General features: G+C 43.8%; 1 protein-coding gene across 1 annotated transcript; it reads right to left on the bottom strand.

Annotated features, from left to right (window-relative positions):
• Positions 1 to 4,897: 4,897 nt before the first annotated feature.
• Positions 4,898 to 10,170, bottom strand: LOC308298799 (histone-lysine N-methyltransferase PRDM9-like). Its single transcript, XM_080742474.1, has 9 exons — positions 10,072 to 10,170; positions 8,913 to 9,042; positions 8,548 to 8,718; positions 8,221 to 8,325; positions 7,845 to 7,978; positions 7,554 to 7,697; positions 6,847 to 6,914; positions 6,539 to 6,729; positions 4,898 to 6,437 (listed from the first exon to the last, which is right to left on the bottom strand). The coding sequence occupies exons 1-9, from the start codon at positions 10,084 to 10,086 to the stop codon at positions 5,395 to 5,397; spliced, it is 2,001 nt and encodes a 666-aa protein (XP_080598600.1). The 5' UTR covers positions 10,087 to 10,170; the 3' UTR covers positions 4,898 to 5,394.
• Between the last annotated feature and the right edge of the window lie 15,549 nt (positions 10,171 to 25,719).

Here is a 25,719-nt window from a genome sequence, read left to right on the forward strand (position 1 = left end):
AAGAAGACGAAGAGGAGGAAGAAGAGGAGCAGCGGACTCCTTCCGTGTCCGGTAATCCCACACGGTTGCCATAGTCACACTACTGTTGTTCAGTAACAGTGTTAAACAGCTCTATATTGTGACAGCTTTAGTAAGCTTTAGTAAAACTAGTAATCTGAAGCAACACATGCTAATTCATACAGGGGAAAAGCCCTATAGCTGTACAGTTTGTGGCAGCAGCTTTAGGAAAACTAGTAATCTGAAGCAACACATGCTAATTCATACAGGGGAAAAGCCCTATAGCTGTACAGTTTGTGACAGCATATCTGAAGCGGCACATTCATTCAGGGGAAAAACCCTATAGCTGTGAAATGCGTGGCAACAGCTTTAGTTGTAATAGTACTCTGAAATCACACATGAGGGTTCATGCAGGGGGAAAACCCTTCAGCTGTACAGTTTGTGTCACCTGCTTTAGTCTAGAGGGTAATCTGAAGAGGCATTTGAGGATTCATACAGGAGAAAACCCCTTTAGTTGCACAGTTTGTGACAGCAGCTTTAGTCGAGGGGGTAGTCATTTGAGGATTCATATTTTCTTATGTGGTGCGTGGTCTACCTATGTTATTGTTTTCTAGATTGATATTCCTATGCATTTGTTATATTGTTGTTAATGTACTGAGTTATTATCTTGTGCTTATTATAGTATAGTATTACCTGCTTATTCTTTGGATTAAAAGCGTGTGCTAAATGCCTAAACTGTAAACTGTAAACTGTGTGTTGGTTCAGTAACAGTGTGAAATAGCTCTATATTGTGACTGTAATCATTGCTGTAGCCTCTAGCTAAACATCCATTCTTGTGTATTTCTGTTAGTTGACAGTGGCTCGGAGCAACAAGAGGAGCAAGAAGAGGTGAGTTGGACTTTACAAAAATCTATTTTTATTTTGCTTCTAAGCAAATTGAATTATCACAGTGCCTCTTAGCCTTAACTCCTCTTTAAATGATACGGTAGTATGAAAAATAAATAAAATGGAAACATTAACAACACTTCACTGTAGCTGACTACTGGTAGCTCCTTTACATTACAGGACTCTCTTGACTGGTACGACGCCCTTGAGGGCCCCTCCCAACCAGACACCGGCTACACCGCGCCGCCGTCCAGCCCTTCCGCGCCGCCGTCGTCGTCCAGCCCTTCCGGCGACGACAATCAGGAAGACCCGGAGTGGACTCTGTCCGTGCCCGGTAAATTCTTTTTGTTCGTTTTTTTCCCAATGATTTTTGACTCTGCTCTATTAGGCTGTGTTGGTAGTTTCTGAGTATTCTGCTTTGTTTAACATTGTCAGTGAGCTATTTAGCTATTTAGCAACGAAATTAAATCTGTGTGAAAGGTGTAGATAGCACAGGTTTTTAAGGGAAACATGTATTATTATGGATATGAATACGTAACACACAGTGATTATCTGCCAAATACGTGGACAATTGTATATTGACAAACCTGCACCTTGACATGAACCCAGAGATTACACACATTTATCGATAGACCAGTGTAGCTATATGGAAAGGAAAAGTAATTAAACCCCTCCTTTGAATTTTTTCATTTAAAAATGCTAAATACAATGCACAAGTAGGTAGTATCGATACAATCGATACGCTACAAAATAAAACCATTCCATTCCATTTTAGCTGTTTTCATTTCGATATACTACGATTTTTTAAGTTAAAAACGACAGTTACACTATATGGTTACACCCCTAGTAAGCAGTCAGTGTTACTAGATCTGCTTTTGTGCAGGATAATACAGCATTTATTTCTACCGTTTTTTTCTTCTTAACCATTGCACAAGGTCATAGGTAGGATGATCATATTCTGCTCTCTCTCTCTCTCTCTCTCTCTCTCTCTCTCTCTCTCTCTCTCTCTCTCTCAGGACAGGGTCCCCGGTCGCAACAGAAGCCCCGGTCTAAACGGACTGACCAGACCCAGGCCTTGAAGACACGCGGCGCGAAGACACACCAGCGCGCCGCTCAACGCTTCCCCTGCGAGCAATGTGGGAAGAGCTTCGGCCGTTCCGCTACCCTTAAGGTCCATCTGCGCCTCCACGCCCGAGAGAAGCCCTTCCGCTGCTCATATTGCGACGCGCGCTTCAGCGTGTCTGGCGGGCTGACGACGCACGAGCGCAGACACAAGGGAGAGAAACCCTTCGCTTGCACCTTGTGTGACAAGCGATTCGCCTGCTCGGGGGACAATAAGAAGCACCAGCTGGTCCACACGGGGGTCAAACCCTACTCCTGTGAGGAGTGCCACATGGGCTTTGGCCGGGCCGGCAACCTCCAGCGGCACCGCCGCATGCATGCGGGGGAGAAGAAGCACCATTGAGTGGACTCTTCTGTGCTGCGCTGCCTCTGGTGTTGTTAAAGGACAACTTTAGTTTCTTACAACAAGGGTTCATGTTTTAGACGGTGATTAACCCATTTAGGCCTGAACACATTATTACGCAATTTTTAATGCTTTAAATATTAAAACATAGCAGACATACAAGCTCACAGCGCAGCCCCGAGTGCCGAGCTTGTAGATCTGCTTTTTTTGGAAAGATCGTGAAAATTAGAACTTTGACCCCATTCTATAAGTGTTTTTTTAAATCCTTCTTAGATCTTTGGAAAAAACCCATGTTTCTACGTCAGCAATCTGGCTAGCCATCGTCAAAGAAAAGGTCCTTTTCACTTAACCGGAGCTCAGTTAGTCTGTTCTCGACTGACTACTATGTCAGTGGTTCTCAAACCTTTTCATGTGAAGGACCCCCACAATGATATGTCTTTGGCCACGGACCCCCATCTCAGAATAGTTAGTTCCAGGGACCACCCAGAAGCAAAATTTGAGTTACAATCAAAAGATTTGCACACATTTTCACGACTTTTTCAAAAATAGCAGATCTACAAGCTCGCAGCGTGGCACTCGGTGCCGCGCCGTGAGCTTGTATGTCTGCTATTTTTATAAATAAATAAAATCACAAATAAATAATACATTTCTATTGCCCCACATTTTAGCATGGTAAACGCGATAAAACAATAGAACGAAGCAAATGAAACCATTTTAACTCTCACCTTTTCTTTTCTTTTCTCTAATTACTATCTAAAACATGAACCCTTGTAAAAAACCAAAGTTGTCCTTTATCGTGTGTGTGTGTGTGTGTGTGTGTGTGTGTGTGTGTGTGTGTGTGTGTGCAACCCATATCCCTGTCACAACCTGTTCATAGATTCCATATAGTTTCATTGTTTGACAGCACAATCATCAGTGTATTTTGGATTCATGTCAATTTGTTTTCAGATACTTAACCACTGTCAATACAATATAAACCTGTCTTTTCCCCCTCTACACCAAACCTCTTTGCTGAAAATAGCCCAACTACAAGCTCAAGGCGTTGTGAGCTTGTAGATCTGCTATTTTTGGCTAAATTTCTCAAAATATGGATGCTAGGGTTCAAGTGGTTAATTTGGAAAAGGAGAAAAAAAAAAGCTTACATCTCACAAAGATTTGGAGGACCCCCTGTTGTAACTCCGAGGACCCCCTAGGACCCCCTGTTGAAGACCCCTGCTATAGAGTGTGTGTTCAGTAACAGTGTTAAATAGCTCTATATTGTGACAAGTAATCGTTGCTATACAGTGTTTGTTCAGTAACAGTGTAGTTAAATAGCTCTAGATTGTGACGGTAATCATTTGTTCATTAACAGTGTAAAATACATTTGGGAAAAAAACATAGATTTCAGGACTCATTGTTAACCACCACCTGTTTATTAAATCATTGTCATGAGGAACTGTACAATAGTTGTGCACGCAAAGTGAATGTCCTCCATAGTAAATCCATTGAGAGGCCCATAAAGACACTTCATTTACTCCAAAAGAGACATTTTGAAACAAAGGGTGGTCTGCATACTGCACACTGTACTCTCTGCTGGGCGCAGCCATGTTTCTCTGATCCCAAGGGGGAAATTCAGTTGAAATTCAGTGTTGAAATGAGTGTATTCTGGAGCCATCTAGTGGATCTGTCACAACCTGTTCATAGATTCCATATAGTTTCATTGTTTGACAGCACAATCATCAGTGTATTTTGGATTCATGTCAATTTGTTTTCAGATATTTAACCACTGTCAATACATCATAAACCTGACTTTTCACTAGTCTGTACTTACTCGTCTTTTTCCCCTCTACACCCCTCTGCTGAAAATAGCCCCTCTACGAGCTCAGGGTTCAAGTTCTTAACCAGGAGAGATAGGAAAATAATCCATAGGCTAGAATTCATGGTGAATCTTATGACCAGACCAGGCTGTAGTGGACTTTTCCCCACACTGTCCACAGCAGTAAGGTCTCTCTCCTGTGTGAATTAGCTGGTGCTGTACGAGGCTGCGTTTTTCACTGAACCTTTTCTCACACTGGACACAGCAGTATGGCTTCTCTCCAGTGTGAACTCTGACAGACACCAGAGAATTCACACTGGAGAAAATCTTTACTTCTGTGACCAGTGTGGGAAGAGATTCATTCGATTGTCTCACCTCAAACGACACGAGAGAATTCACACCCCACCGGAGAGAAGCCTTTCGGCTGTGAAACATGTGGGAAGTGTTTTACCACCAATGGAAACTTAAAATCTCACCGGCTCATCCATACCGGAGAGATAGTAGATCGGCTATTTTGGCTCTGGATGGGGAAAAAAGAACTCATCCTGTCCAGTGCCAATCAGCTCTGTTTTACTAAGCACATACTAGTGATTGATGACTTCCAAACTTTATCAAAGTGTTCTGAAGCGGGGACCCCGAACATCAACATCACATTGCTGCAGATTCATCGCTTTTCATAGATTTCAGGACTCAGGATTGTAAACCACCCCCTGTTTATTAAATGTTATGTTACATGTCAAACCTACACACGGCTATCCTATGCACTCCATAGTAATCACATAAATACAGAGCTATTGGAATCAGGTGCGCCCCAATAATTAATTAATCCATGTCCCGATACTATACATTCTTTGGGGCAGTATTGAACAGTATTGTAAAATGAACAGTAGGTCTATATTGTTTTAACATTAGGCTATACAAAATATATATGTAGGCTATTAGCCTATATAGGTCTACCCTGACCTAAATAGCCTATAGAATCAACCTTGCCTGTCAACAGGCATAACAAACTATTTTGCCATTTTTTCTACAAGCTCGCAGTGTGAGCTTGTATATCTGCTATGTTTCAATAATCTGCTATGCACAATATAATAATATATAAACTCAAGGAGAACAATGTTTTCTCACTGTAAACAAACCAACATAAAGTTTAAGTATATAGAGGGTATCTTCACATCTCTAACGTGCCAATTTAAGGACTTTTTAATACCACATGCCATGAGTGTGTTTCATTGACACTGTCATTGTGGCTTCAGGTGAGAGGAGGCTTCTCTCGAGTGTGGACACGCTGGTGTTTCTTCAGGGTACCTGCCTCAGCAAAGCTCTTGCCACAAACGCCACAAGGGAAAGGCTTTTCCCCCGTGTGGACACGCTGGTGTCTGTTCAAGTCAGCTGCCGCACCGAAGCTCTTGTCGCACTGGTCACAGTGGTGTGGTTTCTCTCCACTGTGGACAAGCTGGTGTCTCTTCAGGGCAGATGGCCCGTTGCAGCGCCTTCCACAGACCTCACAGGGGTATGGCCCCCCTCCGACGTGAACGAACTGGTGCGTCCTCAGGGTCTGTGGCGCGGCGAAGCGCCTGCCACACAAGTCGCAGGGGAAAGGCTTTTGTCCACTGTGCACGCGGAGGTGTAGAGTCAGCTTGGCTGCTTGGCTGAACGTCTTGCCACACTGTTTACAGCAGTACGGTTTCTCTCCGCTGTGGACAAGCAGGTGTACCTGTAGGCAGCTTGAATCTCTGAATGTCTTGTCACAGTGTTTGCAGCAGAAAGGCTTCTCTCCAGTGTGCACGCGCTGGTGTCCCTTCAGTTGCCCTGACTGACTGAAGCTCCTGTCGCAGAGGTCACAGCGGAAAGGCCTTTCCCCCGTGTGGACGCGCTGGTGTTGCTGCAGATGACATGGCCGACAGAAACTCCTCCCACATTCTGTGCAGCCGAAGGGTCTTTCCCCAGTATGGACACGCGCGTGGCTCTTCAGCTTATGTGACTTGCTGAACCTCTTTCCACATTCTTCACAGTGGAAACGTTTCCCTCCGGTGCGTTCAGAGTCTCCTCCTTGTTGGTGTTTGCTGCTGCTGCTGGGACTCTGCTGCTCCTGCTGCTGACTGGCTGCTGCAGCCCGGGGGATCTGTCCGCTGCGCAGCATCTCATAGTAGAGCTCGTTGTGGCTCCGTTTCAGGTGCTTGTGGAGGTAGAGCTCAGAGGTGAAGGCGAACGGACACTCTGGGCAGCAGAAAGCCTGGGTCTGGGTCTGAGAAGACCGCAGACTGGGTCCTGGGGAAGACTGCGGGCTCTGTCCTGGGAAAGGGAAAATGAAAAATAAACCAAACTGTCAATTCCGTCAACTTTTACGACACTGCATAATGTTCCCTTAACAGACGCGACAGATAAACGGATACCTTTAGCGGAACTCTTCTGGTCCCACATCTTATCAAAGACGATTCCCAGCTCCTTGGCGTAATCGTCTCCGTACCAGACGAGCAATTCTTCTCCTTTGCTCACAGAGCGGCAACAACGGTACACGACTGCTTGTCGAAACTGGAAAGCTATCAGGTTCTGTTCCCCCTCGTGACGAGCACAGTTGACATACCTGACAAACACGCACGCACACAGTATCAGAGTTATCGGTATATAGAAAGCTGCCGCAGGCGTATACGTCACAAGGAAAATACAAGTAAATAATGCCAAGCGCTTTATTTCAAATCACCTCATCCAGTTGGACTTCCTCACGTCTTTGGCATCAATGTAGACGTGACCCTTTTTCTTTTTTCGAAGCTAAAGAAGAAAAACAAAATCATCACGTATCCCCGAGTATACTGACAGAAAGAAAGAAACATTTGTTTGTATCAACCTGCATACTGATTGAAGATACATTATGTAGGACTGAAAAACATGGCTACCATAGGATTATGTATTCACATCCCATTTCATTTAAAGGACAACTTTAGTTTTTTACATCAAGGGTTCATATTTTAGATTGTAATGAAAGAATCTAAAATATGAGTGTTAAAATTAGTTCATTTACTTCTTTCTATAGTTTTACAGATTCTTATTTCAGTGGCTGGGGGCATGAGTACAAGTGGCTAAATAAGTCAATTTACACAGAATAATCCCATTCCCAAGATACAACGCAACCTTTCATGGTTGGATGTGAAGTGTTAGAAGTGCTACTGTAAATAGCAATAAAGAAACTGCTGGATTATTGTGTCTAAAAAGACATATTTAGCCACTTGTACGCATGCCCCACATTTTAGCACGGTAAAACAATTAGAACGAAGCAAATGAAAACATTTTAACACTCACTTTTTCTTTTCTCTATTACAATCTAAAATATGAACCCTTGTTGTAAAAAAACAAAGTTGTCCTTTAAAAGGCGTTTCATACATGTATCCGACATCACACAAGTGCACTCACCACCCAGGAGTAGCCACTCTCTTCAGCGTCCTCTTTGTTCACCACCTCTCCTTGATAAGGGCCGAAGTGAACTCCGACATGGAGAGGCCATTTTCCCTGGTAAAACACCCCGAGACCCGCTTTTGGAATGTGTGACCGTTTGATCTGAAAACACACACAAACACACACAAACACACACAAACACACACACACACACACACACACACACAATGAGACATGACATGACTGACTGACGTTATATAGATTATACAGTATTATGTGATACACGCTTATATGTACACGTAGTTTTACCTCAAAATGATTTGGCAAGGTCTTCCTGGCTCTGTCAGGAACTCCAAGCGGTATATTAGGAGGACCGAGCCTGAAGACAGGAGGTCCATGTTCCTCACAGTAGGAAAGGAAAAAATCCTGACACAGGTCACAGTCTGGAGAGAGACAGACAGACAGACAGACAGACAGACAGACGGGCACGCACGCACAGGCAAGGACAGAGGTGAACAGTTGTTGTGCAACTAAAACGAAAAGTATTCAATAGTTAAAGAACTATAATAGAGATGGATTTGACAAGTGTAATCACACATCAAAGCGTGACCCAGCGTAACTAAAAATAAACAGTCCAAGAAAAGAGAGACGTTCAGTATAGCATAGAAGTGGTATCTCTACTTACAGAAGTATTCGTCATCTTCTGGCTCGTACTCTTCTGTGTAATCCACGTTCGGTAGGTTTCTGAGCTGACGATCACTGGTGGGCACTGCTCCTGTTTTCTGTCGACCTGAAACAAACACACACACACACACACACACACACACACACACACACACACACACACACACACACACACACACACACACACACACACACACACACACACACACACACACACACAATTAATGCATGTTTTTTTGTGAGGGTACCTAGCCTCGGAGACAAGGGGAGAACATGCACACAGAAAGGCCCTTTGGCCTAGGGCTATGGCAACAGCATAGAATATTACCAGAGGGGGTCCACTCCTTGTCTCCCTCTTTCTCCTCCTCTTCCTCTCGCTCACTCTGCCGAGCTGAGGAGGAGGAGGTACGGGCCGGTGGGCCCATCTTGCTGCCACTCTGCCGAGCTGAGGAGCAGGTACTGCAACTCTTCATGAACGCTGGCGGGTCCGACTTGAGACCTGATGGATAAGATTACGACCACATTTAATCGCTGGTATGGATTTTAAACATACATCCTTGTGACTAACTGAATTAGAGTTAGTGTATGTCTAATAGTACAACTACAGTCCTTTAACAAAACAAATTATGTTTTGTGTATATAATAATGAGGCCTATTAGCTGTTCAAGAAAACACCACGCTGCATTGTGTTACCTATGGACATCTTAAACAGGTGGTTGCTTTTCAGGTTACTGCATCTTATTTTCTCGATGTCCGTCAGCTGCTCCCACTGTCTCTGGGTGAAATGGGGACGCAAGTCGTCAAACTTCCAGTCCAGCTGGTCCTGTAATGTAATCACACGTGGATGGAGAGGGGAGGATGTCACTTTTTGTAGCTGTGGGCTGTTACCTTACAGTGGTTCTCAACCTTTTCAGGGCGTGACCCCCCCAAATAACCATAATCGAACTGGGGACCCCAAAACGTGTGAAAATAGCAGATCTACGTGCTCAATACTCACGTTGTGAGTATGTAGATCGGCTATTTTCACCATTTCTGCCTCTAATATTTGACAATTTGGCCACTGTTTAATTTGTCATTTTATTGGTATTAAAACGTCTTAAATTGTCAGTTTAGAAATGTGATAGGCTGATTGACATCTAGACGTACTGCAAATACACAATGAAACAGAGATGCTACCTTTAAATGCATTTAAATCTGAGTTTCCATTTGCCTTATACAATTTCAATTGTACTGAGAATAAACAATGGTGCTATTTTGTTCAAAAACCTCTATACCCTGTAAATATACACAATGACACAATGCAACATAGCTCTGTTTCCATAATGCTGTGATAGACAGACAGACAGACAGACAGACAGACAGACAGACAGACAGACAGACAGACAGACAGACAGACAGACAGACAGACAGACAGACAGACAGACAGACAGATAGATAGATAGATAGATAGATAGATAGATAGACAGACAGACAGACAGACAGACAGACAGACAGACAGACAGACAGACAGACAGACAGACAGACAGACAGACAGACAGATAGATAGATAGATAGATAGATACACAGACAGACAGACAGACAGACAGACAGACAGACAGACAGACAGACAGACAGATAGATACACAGACAGACAGACAGACAGACAGACAGACAGACAGACAGACAGACAGACAGACAGACAGACAGACAGACAGACAGACAGACAGATAGATAGATACCTTTATTATCCCAATGGGGAAAATGTGTTGCCCAGAGGCAGCACAGCAGTAGGTTATTTACAAAGTTACAGAGAAGTATGAAAAAGATAAAAAAAAGACTGTGTTATGTTCCCCCCTGTTCAACTGTTTCTCACCTTTTGTGCTGCCATGTTTATTGTGTGTTGTGTTGTCTTGTCTTGTCTCGTCTCCGTGCTGTTGTCGACAGAGAACAGCTGTGTGTGTTGTGTGTTTGTTGTTGCCTTGGTCGCTGTGAGGCGGGAAGCGGACTTTAAACAATGAACTACGTCATAGGGGTGTAATGACGCTTCTCGACCACAACGTGGGGGTCTACGGCCGTGGCGGCGCTGTTGCCTTGGTTCCCCTCACTGCCTCTCTTTGTTCTCAGCTCGTTGTCTCAAGTCAAGAGAGGTCACCACTTCCGTCGCCCTGTGTTGTTTACATTCTGACACAGGATGAACCTAGATGCGACTTTGTTTATTTCATAATGGGCACGGCAAGTAAACTTGCTGTCCGGCTGCCTCGCGGATTACATTACGGTTCGATTACTTTCCGGTTTCACTTTTATATTTTTGGACGACATTATGGGCTGGATTTAAACTGTTTATGTCACATTCAGTGTTGGATTGAGGCACTCAGGGACAGGGGGAGCAGCGCCTGGCAGGTAAAATGCATTTTCTTGACCACAGAATCGCCACTAAACACACGTAATATAGTGTGTGTGTGTGTGTGTGTGTGTGTGTGTGTGTGTGTGTGTGTGTGTGTGTGTGTGTGTCTGTGTCTGTGTCTGTCTGTCTGTCTGTCTGTCTGTCTGTCTGTCTGTGTGTGTGTGTGTGTGTGTGTGTGTGTGTGTCTCTGTCTGTCTGTCTGTCTGTCTGTCTGTCTGTCTGTCTGTCTGTCTGTCTGTGTGTGTGTGTGTGTGTGTGTGTGTGTGTGTGTGTGTGTGTTACAATGGCAGATATTTTACAATGGACATAATTGGGAGGAATGCTAATTTAATTCGGCGTTAAAAGGCGTTTAATGGCTCCACATGGGGCATGAATAGATCACCTTCTCACCACGATATGCTAAAGTTTAATGTTGATCTGGGCTGTAACGACTGTATTCACAAAATACATGCAACTAAAGACATGGTTTCTCAAAGCACAAGGCTGTGGTAGGAGTACTGCCACTCTCCACGAGTGGTTACGGGGTTCAACTCCCTGCATGGCCCTGCTTACGGTCACCGTTGCCTTGTTGTATGTTTAAATTAAATGTCAAATTATTCAGAATCTAAAAAAAGAAGCGTAAACAAGCTGTGTTCATATTACCACAGAAAAATCTAGGGCAGAGAAGTGAGTCACAAACACAGTAGTGCACATAGAACTCAAAATATCTTATTGCCAGACCCATGAAATGGGTAGGGCCTACATAAGCAAATGTCTGTCGGTCCGGGTTTTCTATATAAAGGGTATATATGATGATGACATGATGATGACATGCCTACAAAAGGCATGATGTCATAAATGATGATGACAGACAGGGGGTCTGGCACAACCAGGTTGACCTGGTCTAGTTATTTATAAGAACATGTCCAGTCATCCCTTACCAAATGTTTCTTTTTTTGTTTCTTTTTTGCCAATGCGTTTGTAAATCTCACAGGGAATGACATTCAGTTTCCCCAACAAGGGACATCTGACAGCTGCCACTCAAACCCTCTACAATTGGTAAAAGGTACTTATAATGTGCATACTTGATACAGTCTATTCCCCCCACTCTATCAAATGTCTTTGCCAAAAAATAGCCGATCTACAAGCTGTGAGCTTGTAGATCTGCTATTTTTTGGCAAAAATAATCGTGATATGAACACCTCAACTGAACAACAGAAGCTTATATAAACTACTTTGTACCTGCTAGTGATGACCAGGTCTATCCTTCAAATTGTTCCGAATCTGACATCAGTGAAGACAGCGATGGCTGGGAGGAGACCAGGGAAGACCAGCCCGCTTTAAACAAACTGAACTCTCATGAGACAGAGAATATGGAAGGACGGCGCTTGTCTTTGAGCAACGAGCTGTCCCGGGACTCCTCATCACAACAAACTCCACCCACAAGCAGTCAGACAGGAAGCAAATGCTTTAGTTGTACAAAGTGTGACATGGTCTTTCTTTACCCGACTCACCTGAGACGACACATGAGGGTTCATACTGGCCAGAAACGCTTTGCTTGTAGCCAGTGCGGCCGAGCCTTTCGTTACAGGGGGCTTCTGAAAGAACACATGAGCATTCATAGAGGTGACAAACGCTTTATCTGCAGCGAGTGTGGTAAAGTATTTATTCAAGTGAGTGACCTGAGAGAACACCTGGTTAGTCACGCAGGTGGAAACCCCTTTAGCTGTACAGAGTGTGGCAAAGGCTTCAGTTACTTGAATCATCTGAGACGACACATGAGGTTTCATACATGTGAAAAACCCTTTATATGTCACCAGTGTGGCCGAGTCTTTGATGACAGGAGCCTCCTGAAAGAACACATGAGCTCTCATTTAGGCGAACAGCGCTTTACCTGCACCGTGTGTGGCGAAGGATTTGCTTGGCGGAGTGACCTTAAACAACACACAACGCAAGCTCACGCGGTTGAAAATCGCTGCGCCGAGTGTGGCAGAGTCTTTGTGCACCGGGGTAATCTGAAACGACACATGAGGCGTCATGCGGGCAGTGAACGCTATACGTGTGACGTGTGCGGCAAAGGATTCATTTACGTGAGTAAATTGAGACAACACCTGGTTGCTCATGCAGGTGAAAATCCCTTTAGTTGTACAGAATGTGGGGAACCCTTTGTTGAGTGTGATCGTCTGAGACGACACATGGCGGCTCACACGTTAGTAAAACCGTTTACGTGCTACGAATGTAGCCGCGTCTTTGACGACAGGAGCCTCCTGAAAGAACACGTCATGAGCTCTCATAGAGATGAACCATGCTATACGTGTACTGAGTGTGGCAAAGGATTTGTTCACGTGAGTGTGCTGAAACAGCACCTGGTTCATCATCATGCAGGTAAAAAAAACATTAATTGTACAGAATGTGGCAAAAGCTTTGATACAATAACTCATCTGACACAACACATGAAGGTTCATACCGGAGAAAAACCCTTTAATTGTCACCAGTGTAACCAAGTCTTTGATGACAGGAGCCTCCTGAAGGAACACGTGAGCTCTCATATCAAAGGCTTTGGTTTGAGTCCAACATCGCTACAGATTGAAGAGGAACAGCAAGAGGAATCACTTCAGAGACCAGAGGAGGAGGAGGATGCTCGGTCAACATCGACATTAGCAGAGAAAAGAGAAGATGATGGCAAAGAAAACAGAGAGACAGAGCCTCAAGCCAGCACCTCAACTGAACACATGGAAACACAAGCTGGTATAAACTACTGTGTGCCATCATCGCAACCAGCTGGTGAAGACCAGCTCCGACCTTCAACTCCACCCGCGAGCGGTCAGACAGGAAAGAAATGCTATAGTTGTACAGAGTGTGACAAAGTCTTTGTTTACCTGGATCAACTGAAACGACACATGAGCATTCATACAGGCGAACATCGCTATGCTTGTACCGACTGTGGTAAAGGATTTATTAGAGTGCGTGATCTGAGAGATCACCTGGTTACTCATGCAGGACGAAACGCCATCAGCTGTACAGAATGTGGAAAACCCTTTGCTAAACAAAAGTATCTCATACAACACATGAAGGCTCATACATGTGAAAAACCCTTTATTTGTTACACATGTAGCCAGGTCTTTGATGACAGGAGCCTCCTGAAAGAACACATGAGCTCTCATAGAGATGGAACACACTATGCCTGTAGTGATTGTGATATAGGATTTAACTTTTTGAGTGAGCTGAGACATCACTTGATTTATGAACATGCAGGGGAAAACCCCTTAAGTTGCAGCGAATGTGGCAAACCCTATGATAGAATAAAATATCTGAAACGACACATGAACACACATGACGTGTCCGGAGAAAAAACATTTCGTTGTTACCAGTGTGCCCAAGTCTTTGATCACAGGAGCCTCCTGAAAGAACACGTGAGCTCTCACATCAAAGGCTTTGGTTTGAAACCAGAACCTCTACAGATTAACGAGGAACAGCAGGAGGAGCTACTTCAAAGACCAGTGGAGGCTGCTGGGTCAACGTTGACATCGCTAGCAGTGAAACGTGAAGAGGATGACAATGGAAACAGAGACACGGAGCCTCTGGCCAGCACCTCAACTGAACACATGAGCATTCATACAGGCGACAAGATCTTTACCTGTTCCGAGTGTGGTACAGTATTTATTACAGTGGGTGAGCTGAGAAACCACCTGGCTACTCATGCAGGAGGAAACCCCATCCGTTGTACAGACTGTGGAGAACCCTTCGTCGGCAAACTCCCCTTGAGTAAACTGAGACGACACATGTGGGTTCATACTTGCGAAAAACCCTTTACCTGTTTCGACTGCGGCCAAGTCTTTGATGCCAGGAGCCTCCTGAAAGAACACATGATGAGCTCTCATATGGGTGAACAACAATGCTCCACCGGTGTGAGAACCCTGAAACAAAAAACCAGGGCTCATGTAGGTAGACCCCAGACGAAAGTCCATACTTGTACCGAGTGTGGCAGAGGCTTTAGTGGAACGCGTGCTCTGATGCGACACATGGTTGCTCATAAAGGTTCAAAAACCTTGACTGGTGCAGTTGATAGCTATACCTGTTCCGAGTGTGGGAAAGGATTTATTTATGTGAGTTTGCTGAAATGTCACATGCTTACTCATGCAGGTGAAAACCCCATGTGTTGCACGGAATGTGGAAAAGTCTTTGTTAAATTGATTCATCTGACAAAACACATGAGAGCTCATACAGGGGAGAAACCCTTCAGCTGTTTCCACTGTGAACGAGTCTTTGATGACAGGAGCCGTCTGAAAGAACACGTGCGCTCTCATTTAGGTGAAAACGGCTTTACATGTACTGACTGTGGTAAAGTATTTTATGACAAATATTGCCTGCAACGACACGTGAATGCTCAAACGTGTGGTGCAAAACGCTGCACTTGCTCTGTGTGTGGCAAAGTCTTACGTAAAATGGGTAATCTGAAGCGACACATGAGTACTCATAGAGGTTCAAAAACCGTGTCCAGTACAGTTGATAGCAAAGGCTTTGATTTGGAACCAGAGCCCTTACAGATTCAAGAGGAACAGCAAGAGGAATCACTTCAGAGACCAGAGGAGGCTGCTGGGTCAACGTTGACATCACTAGCAGTGCAACGTGAAGATGGTGGCAATGAAAACAGAGACACAGAGCCTCTAGCCAGCACCTCAACTGAACACATGAAAACACAAGCTGATACAAACGACGAGCTCCATTCTTCAAATTGTTCTGAATCGGACATCACTGTAGACAGTGATGACTGGGAGGAGCCCGGGGAAGATCAGCCCGCTTTAAACAAACTAAACCTGCAAGGACGACGCTTGTCTTTGAGAAACAAGTTGGCCCGGGACTCCTCATCATCACGACAAACTCCACCCACGAGCAGTCAGACAGGAAACGAGTGCTTTAGCTGCATAGAGTGCGAGAACGTCTATGTTGTCCTGTCTCACCTGAAAGAACACATGAAAGTTCACACAGGGAAAAAAGCCGTTAAATGTCCCGAGTGCAGCCAAGTCTTTTATCACAGGAGCCATCTCGAAGAACACATGAGAGTTCATAGAGGGGAAAAGCTCATTGTCTGCTCGGAATGTGCTAGAGTTTTTCTTTCTTTGAGTCACCTGAAAGACCACATGGTCAGCTACCATGCAGGTACAAATCCTATTAGGTGTACAGAGTGTGGCAAACCCTATGCTTGCATATCTGATCTGAAACGACACATGAGGCGTCATACAGGAGAAAGACCCTTTAGCTGTAACCAGTGCAGCCAGGTCTTTGATGACAGGAGCCTCCTGAAAGAACATGTGAGCTCTCATAGAGATGAAAAACTCTTTGCCTGTGTGGAGTGTGGTAAAGTATATGTTCATACGAGTGCCCTGAAACTACACATGAAGACTCATATAGACAAACGCTGCGCATGCAGCGACTGCGGCAGAGTCTTTGCTGGACCGGGTCATCTGAAGCAACACATGATCACTCACACAAAAGAAACCTCCACCAGTACAGTTAATAGCTATACGTGCACTGACTGTGGCAAAGTCTTTGGTTCGACGGCTTATCTGAAGCGACACGTGAACACTCACGCAGGTTCAAAAACCTCGACGAGTGCGGCCAATAGCAAAGGCTTCGGTTTGGAACCAGAACCTCTAAGGATGGAAGAGGAATCGCTTCAAAGACCAGATGAGGATGCTGGGTCGTCATCATCGCAACAAACTCCACCCACGAGCAGTCAGACAGAGAACAAATGCTTTAGTTGTACACAGTGTGACAAAGTCTTTGCTTACCCGACTCAACTGAAACGACACATGAGGGTTCATAGAGGCCTTGCTTGTAGCCAGTGCGGCCAAGACTTTCGTTACAGGGGGCATCTGAAAGCACACATGAGAATTCATACAGCTGACAAACGTTTTATCTGCGACTGTGGCAAAGTATTTATTCAAGTGAGTGACATGAGACAACACCTAGTTTCTCATGCAGGAGAGAACCCCTTCACATGTACAGAGTGTGGAAAAGTCTTTGATTACAAAGGTAGTCTGAAATCACACCTGATTCTTCATACAGGAGAAAAACCCTTTAGTTGCTGCCGGTGCAGTCAGGTCTTTGATGTCAGGAGCCTCCTGAAAGAACACATGAGCTCTCATGGAGATGAAAACCTCATGGCCTGCACATTGCCCGAGTGCGCTAAAGTATTTGTTGCTATGAATGCCCTGAAATCACACATGATGTCTCACGCTGTCTAAACAAACTGAACTCGAAGCTGTTCCAAGACCTGAAATCATCAAAGCAAACTCCATCCGTGAGGACACACACAGGGAACGAAAGATGAAAATTAACATTAACACCTGGTTAGTCATTAACACCTGGTTAGTTTTCAGGAGAGAAACCCTTTAATTGTTTACCCGACTATTGAATGCTTTAACCGTTGAAAAATAGCAGATATACAAGCTCACAGCGCGGCACCGAGTGCCGCGCTGCGAGCTTGTAGATCTGCTATTTTTGAAAAAGTCGTGAAAATCTGTGACTGTTTTAACCAGTGAAAAATAGCAGATATACAAGCTCACAGCGCGGCACCGAGTGCCGCGCTGCGAGCTTGTAGATCTGCTATTTTTGAAAAAGTCGTGAAGCGATCGTTTGTAACTCAAATTTTGCTTCTGGGTGGTCCCTGGAACTAGATATTTTGAAATGGGGGTCCGTGGCCAAATAAATTTCATTTTGGGGGTCCTTCACATAAAAAGGTTTGAGAACCACTGAGTCTCTCGAGAACAGACTAACTGAGCTCCAGTTAAAGGACAACTTTGTTTTTTTACAACAAGGGTTCATATTTTAGATTGTAATTAGAGAAAAGAAAAAGTGAGTGTTAAAATGTTTCCATTTGCTTCGTTCTATTGTTTTATCACGTTTACCGTGCTAAAATGTGGGGCATGCATACGCATGGGGGCATGCGTACAAGTGGCTAAATATGTATTTTAAGACACAATAAGCCAGCAGTTTCTTTATTGCTATTTACAGTAACACTTCTAGCCCCCATAAGTCACATCCAACCATGAAAAGTTGCGTTGTATCTTGGGAATGGGCTTATTCTGTGTAAAATGACCTATTTAGCCACTTGTACGCATGCCCCCAACCACTGAAATAAGAATCTCTAAAACAATAGAAAGAAGTAAATTAAATAATTTTAACACTCATCTTTTACATTCTTTAATTACAATCTAAAATATGAACCCTTGTTGTAAAAAAAATAAAGTTGTCCTTTAAGTGAAAAGGACCTTTTCTTTGACGATGGCTGGCCAGATTGCTGACATAGAAACATAGGTATTTTCCACAAGTCTTAGAAGGATTCAAAAGACACTTATAGGATGGGGTCAAAATTCTAATTTTCACGATTTTTCAAAAATAGCAGATCTACAAGCTCGCAGCGCGGCACTCGGTGCCGCGCTGTGAGCTTGTATATCTGCTATTGTTTTATATTTAAAGCATAAAATATTGCGTCATAATGTGTTCAGGCCTAAATGAGTTAAAGAGGAACAGGAAGAAGAGCTACTGCAAAGACCGTGAAGATGATGACGATGAAAACAGAGACACAGAGCCTCTAGCCAGCACCTCAACTGAACACATGAAAACACAAGCTGATTTAAACTACTGGGTACCATCATCACAACCGCCTAGTGACGACCAGCTCCTCTCTTGTTCTGAGCAACGAGCTGTCCCGGGACTCGTCGTCACAACAAACTCCAGCCACGAGCAGTCAGACAGGAAAGAAATGCTTTAGTTGTACAGAGTGTGACAAAGTCTTTTTTTACAGGTCTAACCTGGAACAGCACATGAACCGAGTGTGGCAAAAGATGTAGTCAGATACATGACCTGAGAAAACACCTGGTTACTCATGCAGGAGGAAAGCCCATTAGATGTACAGATTGTGGCAAATTCTTTAGTTCCTTGACGATGCTGAGACGACACATGAGGGTTCATACATGTGTAAAACCCTTTAGTTGTTACCAGTGCAGTGAACTCTTAGATGACAGGAGCCTCCTGAAAGAACACGTCATGAGCTCTCATAGAGATGAAACATGCTATACGTGTGCTGAGTGTGGCAAAGGATTTCATTACATGAGTGTGCTGAAAAATCACTTGGTGATTTTGACACCGTGTCATGGCGGTCGGGCCTCTCACAGTCTTAAAACTGTTGTCCACAGCGTCATGGCGGTCGGGCCTCTCGCAGTCTTAAAACTTGTCCACAGTGTCATGGCGGTCGGGCCTCTCGCAGTTTTAAAGTGTCATGGCGGTCGGGCCTCTCGCAGTCTTAAAACTGTTGTCTGCGAGAGGCCCGACTGCGAGAGGCCCGACCGCGGCACCGAGTGCCGCGCTGCGAGCTTGTAGATCTGCTATTTTTGAAAAGTCGTCAAAACTGTTCATACATGTGTAAAACCCTTTAGTTGTTACCAGTGCAGTGAACTCTTAGATGACAGGAGCCTCCTGAAAGAACACGTCATGAGCTCTCATAGAGATGAAACATGCTATACGTGTGCTGAGTGTGGCAAAGGATTTCATTACATGAGTGTGCTGAAAAATCACTTGGTGATTTTGACACCGTGTCATGGCGGTCGGGCCTCTCACAGTCTTAAAACTGTTGTCCACAGCGTCATGGCGGTCGGGCCTCTCGCAGTCTTAAAACTTGTCCACAGTGTCATGGCGGTCGGGCCTCTCGCAGTCTTAGAGTGTCATGGCGGTCGGGCCTCTCGCAGTCTTAAAACTGTTGCCTGCGAGAGGCCCGACTGCGAGAGGCCCGAGTGCCGCGCTGCGAGCTTGTAGATCTGCTATTTTTGAAAAGTCGTCAAAACTGTGTGCAAATCTTTGAATATGTGTATTTTCAAAGTGAACGTTTAATGTGGTTCATGTCATGGACATTGAGTGATGGCACGGTGATGGCATATGTATTTTGAGATGGGGGTCCGCGACCAAATACATGTAATCCTGGGGGTCCTTGACATGAAAAAGTTTGAGAACCACTGATTTAGAAGACATTGATAGAACGGTGTCAAAATATTCACAGAGTACCTGAGACGAATAACAGTAGTAACAGTACAGTAAGTCCATATTTGAATTTTTTGGAATACATATTTTTTTGGATTTACCAGACTGTAAACCACCATCTTATAGTCATTTTTAATCTGTTAAATTGTTAATGCAATCCCCCCTCATTTTGTTTAATTGTCGATTTTGATATTGCTTGTACGGACTTATACTGTTGTTCCACAAACTGCTGCAGATATACTGTTTTTCCACCGTAACGACGGGGCGCTGTTACTAAAACTAATTCTGCATAGGTATTGTAATGGTTAAAGAAAGACACAGAGTGTAACAAAGGCATTTAATGAGGGTCAGGGGGGGTTTGATATGTTTGGTGTTGCTGAACTGTCTGTGGATTTCACTGTAGACTTGCTGGTCCCATTGTACACCTACAAATGAAAAGATAAAACACATTAGTTCTGGGAGTCAACAGTAGAAGTATACTTTGAATTGACAAGTAGAATGGCAAGATGTGTGAAGGGAATGTAAAGCTGTGATAAACTTACCTTTGTCTGTTCTCCTCCTCCCAGGGTGGTGTTCGGGCAAAAGAGTTCCCTCCGGGAACACTCACCCTATTTATAGTCCTGGGAGGATGAAGCCAAGTGGGTAGTGGATAGAGGGGAGATTGAGAATGATTCTAATGCATTTACTAATGTATGGTGGGTGTCTACATATAGTAGTGGGCATAGCGGTAAATGATAATATGAATTAAAGGAGCATATCCCTGTGCTAGTGTTTTAGGTACATTGGTATTGTGTTTTATGGGGAGGGAATGTATTGGAGTACCTGGGAAATGGTATGGGCCAGTTAGGGAGTAGGGGCCCACCATATAAAAAGGAGTCAGTCTGTGTGTTTCGGATGAGATGACAGGTACAGAGGAGACTGTCGGAAAAAGTTGAAAAAAGTTTGTAAAAAAATGAAATAAACATGATTGATTCCTAATATATATGAGTGAAGTAAAAAAATATAATTCAACAAAATGAGAGAGCAGTACATTAAGACGTTAAGAGTTTAAAAACTTCTAGTGTGTGGTTTACAGTCTGGTAAATCAAAAACATATCTTTATCCAAAAATACGGACTTAGACTGTTATTCGTACTGTCGAGGAACTTTCCAAAACAGCAGATCTACAAGCTCTCACTGTGAGCTTGTATCCGGCGGTCTGGGGACCACGCAAGGGTCGCGGATCGCGTCCCAGGGGGTCCCCAGGAAAAGTAGTTAACATAGCGTCACATTCATTTGAACCACTGTATCCGTTTGTATGTTGGCTATTCAAAAACAGCAGATCTACGAGGTCACCCAGAAAATGCACACGCGCCAAGCGGAATTCGAACCCCCGCCTCCAGGAGCGTAGCCACTACACCATGTCGTCCCTGCGACAAGTAGCAGATGAACAAGCTTCCAGCTGCGAGCTCGTAGATCTGCCATTTTTTTAATTATCTTGAACATTTGTGCAAGTCTTTGAATATTTTTGAACCGATTCTATAAATAATGTCTTCTATATCAGTGGTTCTCAAACTTTTTCATGTCAAGGACCCCCAAAATGACATGTATTTGGCCAGGGACCAGCCAGAAGCAAATAATTGAGTTACAAATGTTGGCTTTTAAAATATATATTTTCTAAAACTTACAAAAAAGAATTCTCCAAAACAGCAGATCTACAAGCTCACGAGGCATCTTCTCACCAACACATCTGCAGTGGGATTTGAACCCGGGCCCTCAAATTCAGAGTCCAGGAGTGTAACCGCTGCACCATGCCATCCCTGTTTACATCAGCACATCTCCAACCTCACAGCTGCGAGCTTGTAGATCTGCAATTTTTTTTTTAATAGTGAAAATTTGAATTTTGACCCGATTCTATAAGTGTCTTTTGAATCCTTCTAAGATTTTTGGAAAAACCCTATGTTTTTATGTCAGCCATCGTCAAAGAAAAGGTCCTTTTGACTCAACTGGAGCTCAGTTAGCCTGTTCTTGAGAGACTACTATGTCAGTGGTGCTCAAACCTTTTCATGTGAAGGGCCCCCAAAATGATATTTATTTGGCTACGGACCCCCATTTCAAAATATCTAGTTCCAGGGACCACCCAGAAGCAAAATTAGATTCACAAACGTTCGCTCGAAAAATACATATATTCAAAGATTTGCACAGATTTTCACGACTTTCTTTCAAAAATAGCCGATCTACAAGCTCACAGTTCATCACAATCTGTAGGTTGTCTATTTTCCAACAGCTTTATAGAGCAGCGTTTGGTTCAAGTGATTCTGATGTTACAGCTTAACTAAGGGGTAGGGCTTGTAGATCAACTAGTTTCAAATAGCGGATGTATTGTGATTCTGATCAGATATCTACTCGTTTTGCTGGGGACCCCCTGAAACCCCTTCAGACTGCTGGGGGTCCCCGGCCAGAGCCCACTTTGAGAACCACTGCATGGTTGAGACATATCACATTATTCGTAACATCAATGATATCATATTCTAACGCCACAATCCCGTCAATGTATTCTCTTTTCTTGCATTTTCTCTCTCGCTTTTTTCACTTGAATCTGGCTATTGTAATCTGTACATCAATCAGGTGTGATTTCCTCTGCTTATGTTTATAAGTATTATATTGTCGTTGTCGGGTGGAAACCTTGATGTCCAAAACTCTTTGTTTTGCATTTATCATTTTAAAAATGATTTAAACTAGTGAAAACAGCAGATCTACAAGCACACAACGCCTCGCACCGCGAGGCGTTGTGTGCTTGTAGATCTGCTGTTTTCACTACCTGTGCGAGGGCCTTGTATGATGAAGCAGGGCTTTGCTTAGCGAACAAATTTACAAATGTGAAACTTTGAGATACGAGGTTTCTGCCCGACAGTGACGATATATAACTCTAGTATTATGTATTATTATTATTAGGTATATTTATTATTAGGTATTATAACTGTCATTTATTTATTAGTTATTTAGTTATGGAGGTCCTTGATACCAAACCGTTTTAGAACCATGCTGTTTGCAACTGTTTATACATGTACTGTATATTCTTTATCCTCTGTTGTGTGAGTGTGTAGCAAAGCATTAAGTGCTCTATACTGTAGCAGTGATACTCAAACTCAGGCCTTATGACTGGCCCACCAACCAATCAATCAATCAATCAATCAATCCCCAAATTAACCCAAAATGGACGGATGCTTTGGAGATATTTAGAGATTTTGCCCTCTCATGGAAATTCAACAATCACAATATGTTTAATTTGCCAGTAAACAGTGTCAGGTGTTAAGATGGACAACATACCGGTAAGACACCAATGAAAAACAGAAGTATCATTAGTGTAATTTTATCAACTGGACCCTGGACACAGTGGCTCACAGGTTCTGTTTGAGTATCTCTATAGCAGGGGTTTTCAGGGTTGTGACCTTGTAGATCTGCTATTTTTGGTGAACCTTCCCTCCAGAATAGGGATAGTGGGTTTCAAGTGGTTAAACATCAAGTATGAAGTTATTTTCAGTCAGTTCTGATGAAAACGAATATTTCTCTGTGACCTAGTCTACCGTATACTCGGGTGGAAAGACGTGAATATTCACGCTTCACTTCAATCGTACATTTATTTTTATGTACTGATTTTGATGCTAGATCAACTAATTAAGCTGGGGACCCCCTGGAACCCCCCCAAGGACCCACTGGGGGTCCCCGGACTCACTTTGAGAACCTCTGGTCTGACATATATGATTCTTCCAAATGTGTGTGTGGCTCTCAAAGTGGGGTCCGGGGACCCCCAGGGGTCCTTGAGGGGGTTCCAGGGGGTCCACAGCAGCATTATAGTTAATATAGCATCACGATCATCATGTTTTTTGGGGGGCTTTTATGCCTTTATTGATAGGACAGTAGACGGATGGGAAATGGGGAGAGAGATGGGGAGGATTCAAACCCGGGACATGCTGTCAGGCTGGCATTGCAGCCTAGCCTATAGGGGCCCCGGACCCCTGCGCCCCGGACCCCGTCCATTTGTGGCACATTTAGGATTTTCAGTTTTACACGAAAGACTCAATTACCTAATTTCATGTCTGCATGTTTTCTTCAGAATGTGTAGGCCTACAACATTTATTTACTCCGACACTATGGTACATTATGAGTCCAACTATTACTAGTGGTTCTTTCAGGTTTTATTTGCAAGGACCTGCTTAACTCTGAGAGTTTACACATGGAACCAATTGGACCCTTTGTAGACAATTATACAAGTTTCAAGTTTCAGAAGCACTGGACTCTAAAACAACATTAAAGTTTGACTGATCACTGATCAGTGACCAGCACTTGTCTCTTACAGTATTTTGGTCTTGTTTTCATGAACCGTTGTAGTTTTATTGTGTTGTTGTTGTTGTTGTTGTTTTTTTATTGCATTGCTTTTTAAAAATGTATTTGTAATATATCTGTGTATGGACCCTAGGAAAACTAGCGGATTGCTACGGCATCAGCTAATGGGGATCCTTTTCAAATAAACAAATAAACCTGTCTGCTTGTTTCTCTCGCAAAGTCTGGCAACGCTGAATGGCTCCTAGCGTTGCCATGTCTGCTTGTTATAAGCAGGCATGTCTTCTTAAGTCCCCTACGTAGCCTTCCCTAAATATCAGCTAACTATTGTTCAAACCATGTGGTTCTCAAACGTTTTCATGTCAAGGACATGTTAAATAATAATAATAATAATTATAAAAACATAAATTAAAAAGAAAATGCTCTGTCTGGCACCTGTTCATTGCACTGCTCAGGATGCTTATTTCTCATGTACCTGGTAACACAGGTATCCTCCCTCCCTACACACTAGAGATGGGACAAGAACGTGTAGATGGGCTTTTATCATTATTTTTTTGTTTTAATGAGGTAGTAACTGAATGTTTCCTTGCTTACAGTAAACAAACACAGAGTGTCGTTCACAACTAAACGTTGCTCTCAAGAATGTTTTTTTTTGTTGTTATATCTCAAGTGAGAAATAGACGATGCAGTAACCACCAAACATAGGTTCCTCTAGTTGAGCAACACTTCCTTGCGCTCGGCGGACGGCCAGTGCAACACTTGTGGAATACCATGAGAACCACTGATTTAGCGGACGGCATGTTTCAAATACCAAACCATGCACCGCCCCCAATTTGCATACGTACAATAAGCTCCTCCCCTTCAGTTACATGGTCATCTGCATTTTTTACGCGCTGGGGAAACCTACCTTAACGCCCTCATTAGCATAATGTGGCGAGCATAATCTATTTATTTGTTTGTTTGTTTGTTTGTTTGTTTGTTTGTTTGTTTGTTTGTTTGTTTGTTTGTGTTCGTTCGTTCGTTCGTTCGTTCGTTCGTTCGTTCGTTCGTTCGTTCGTTCGGGTTCGTTCGTTCGTTCGTTCGTTCGTTCGAAAAAACGTGCACTTTATTCATTTATTTATTTATTTATTTATTGGTTCGTTCGTCTATAGCGGATACCCAAGCTCGAAAACGCTAAAGGCACCTGCTCAACCGCCGTTTGGGCCTCGCGCTCGAGCCTGGTACCCACGGGACCGGCTCGCCGCCCCGCACGCGATGACAGCCTCGGGGACCCCCGTGGACTCCCAGGGCCGGCCCCAGACCCCGAAAACCGGGACAGGGGACCACTCTGGCCGGCGCCGCTCCACCAGGGGCCACCAGGCGCTCCGTTGGGCCCCGAGTACCCGTGCACACGCACTTTATTAATTTATTAATTAATTTGCGCACAAATACAGTGAGTGCACATTGCTCACTGTATTTTTTTTTCGCTCGCTCACTGTACTTTTTTTTTTTTTTTCGCTCATTCATGTACGTGCACACGCGCTCATGTACGTGCACTTTGCTCACTGTACTTTTTTTTTTTTTTTTTTTTCGCTCGCTCACTACTTTTTTTTTTTTTTTCGCTCATGTATGTGCACACGCGCTCATGTACGTGCACACACACGCAGACCACGCCCCTCATTAACATAATATATGCAGACCACGCCCCTCAATAACATAATTTATGCAGACCACGCCCCAACCTCATTAGCATATTTAATGCAGACCACCTCATTAACCTACTTGACGCAGACCACTT

The sequence above is a fragment of the Nannobrachium achirus genome (genome assembly GCF_963921795.1).
Source record: "Nannobrachium achirus genome assembly, chromosome: 15".
NCBI classification, from domain to species: Eukaryota; Metazoa; Chordata; class Actinopteri; order Myctophiformes; family Myctophidae; genus Nannobrachium; species Nannobrachium achirus.

Excerpts from the sequence above, each read along its gene's own strand:
- LOC308298799 (XM_080742474.1), bottom strand. Across the intron at positions 7,698-7,844 it reads CCTTGCCAAATCATTTTGAG|ATCAAACGGTCACACATTCC; the intron begins GTAAAACTACGT and ends GTGTGTTTTCAG. Across the intron at positions 6,730-6,846 it reads AGGAAGTCCAACTGGATGAG|GTATGTCAACTGTGCTCGTC; the intron begins GTGATTTGAAAT and ends CGTGTTTGTCAG.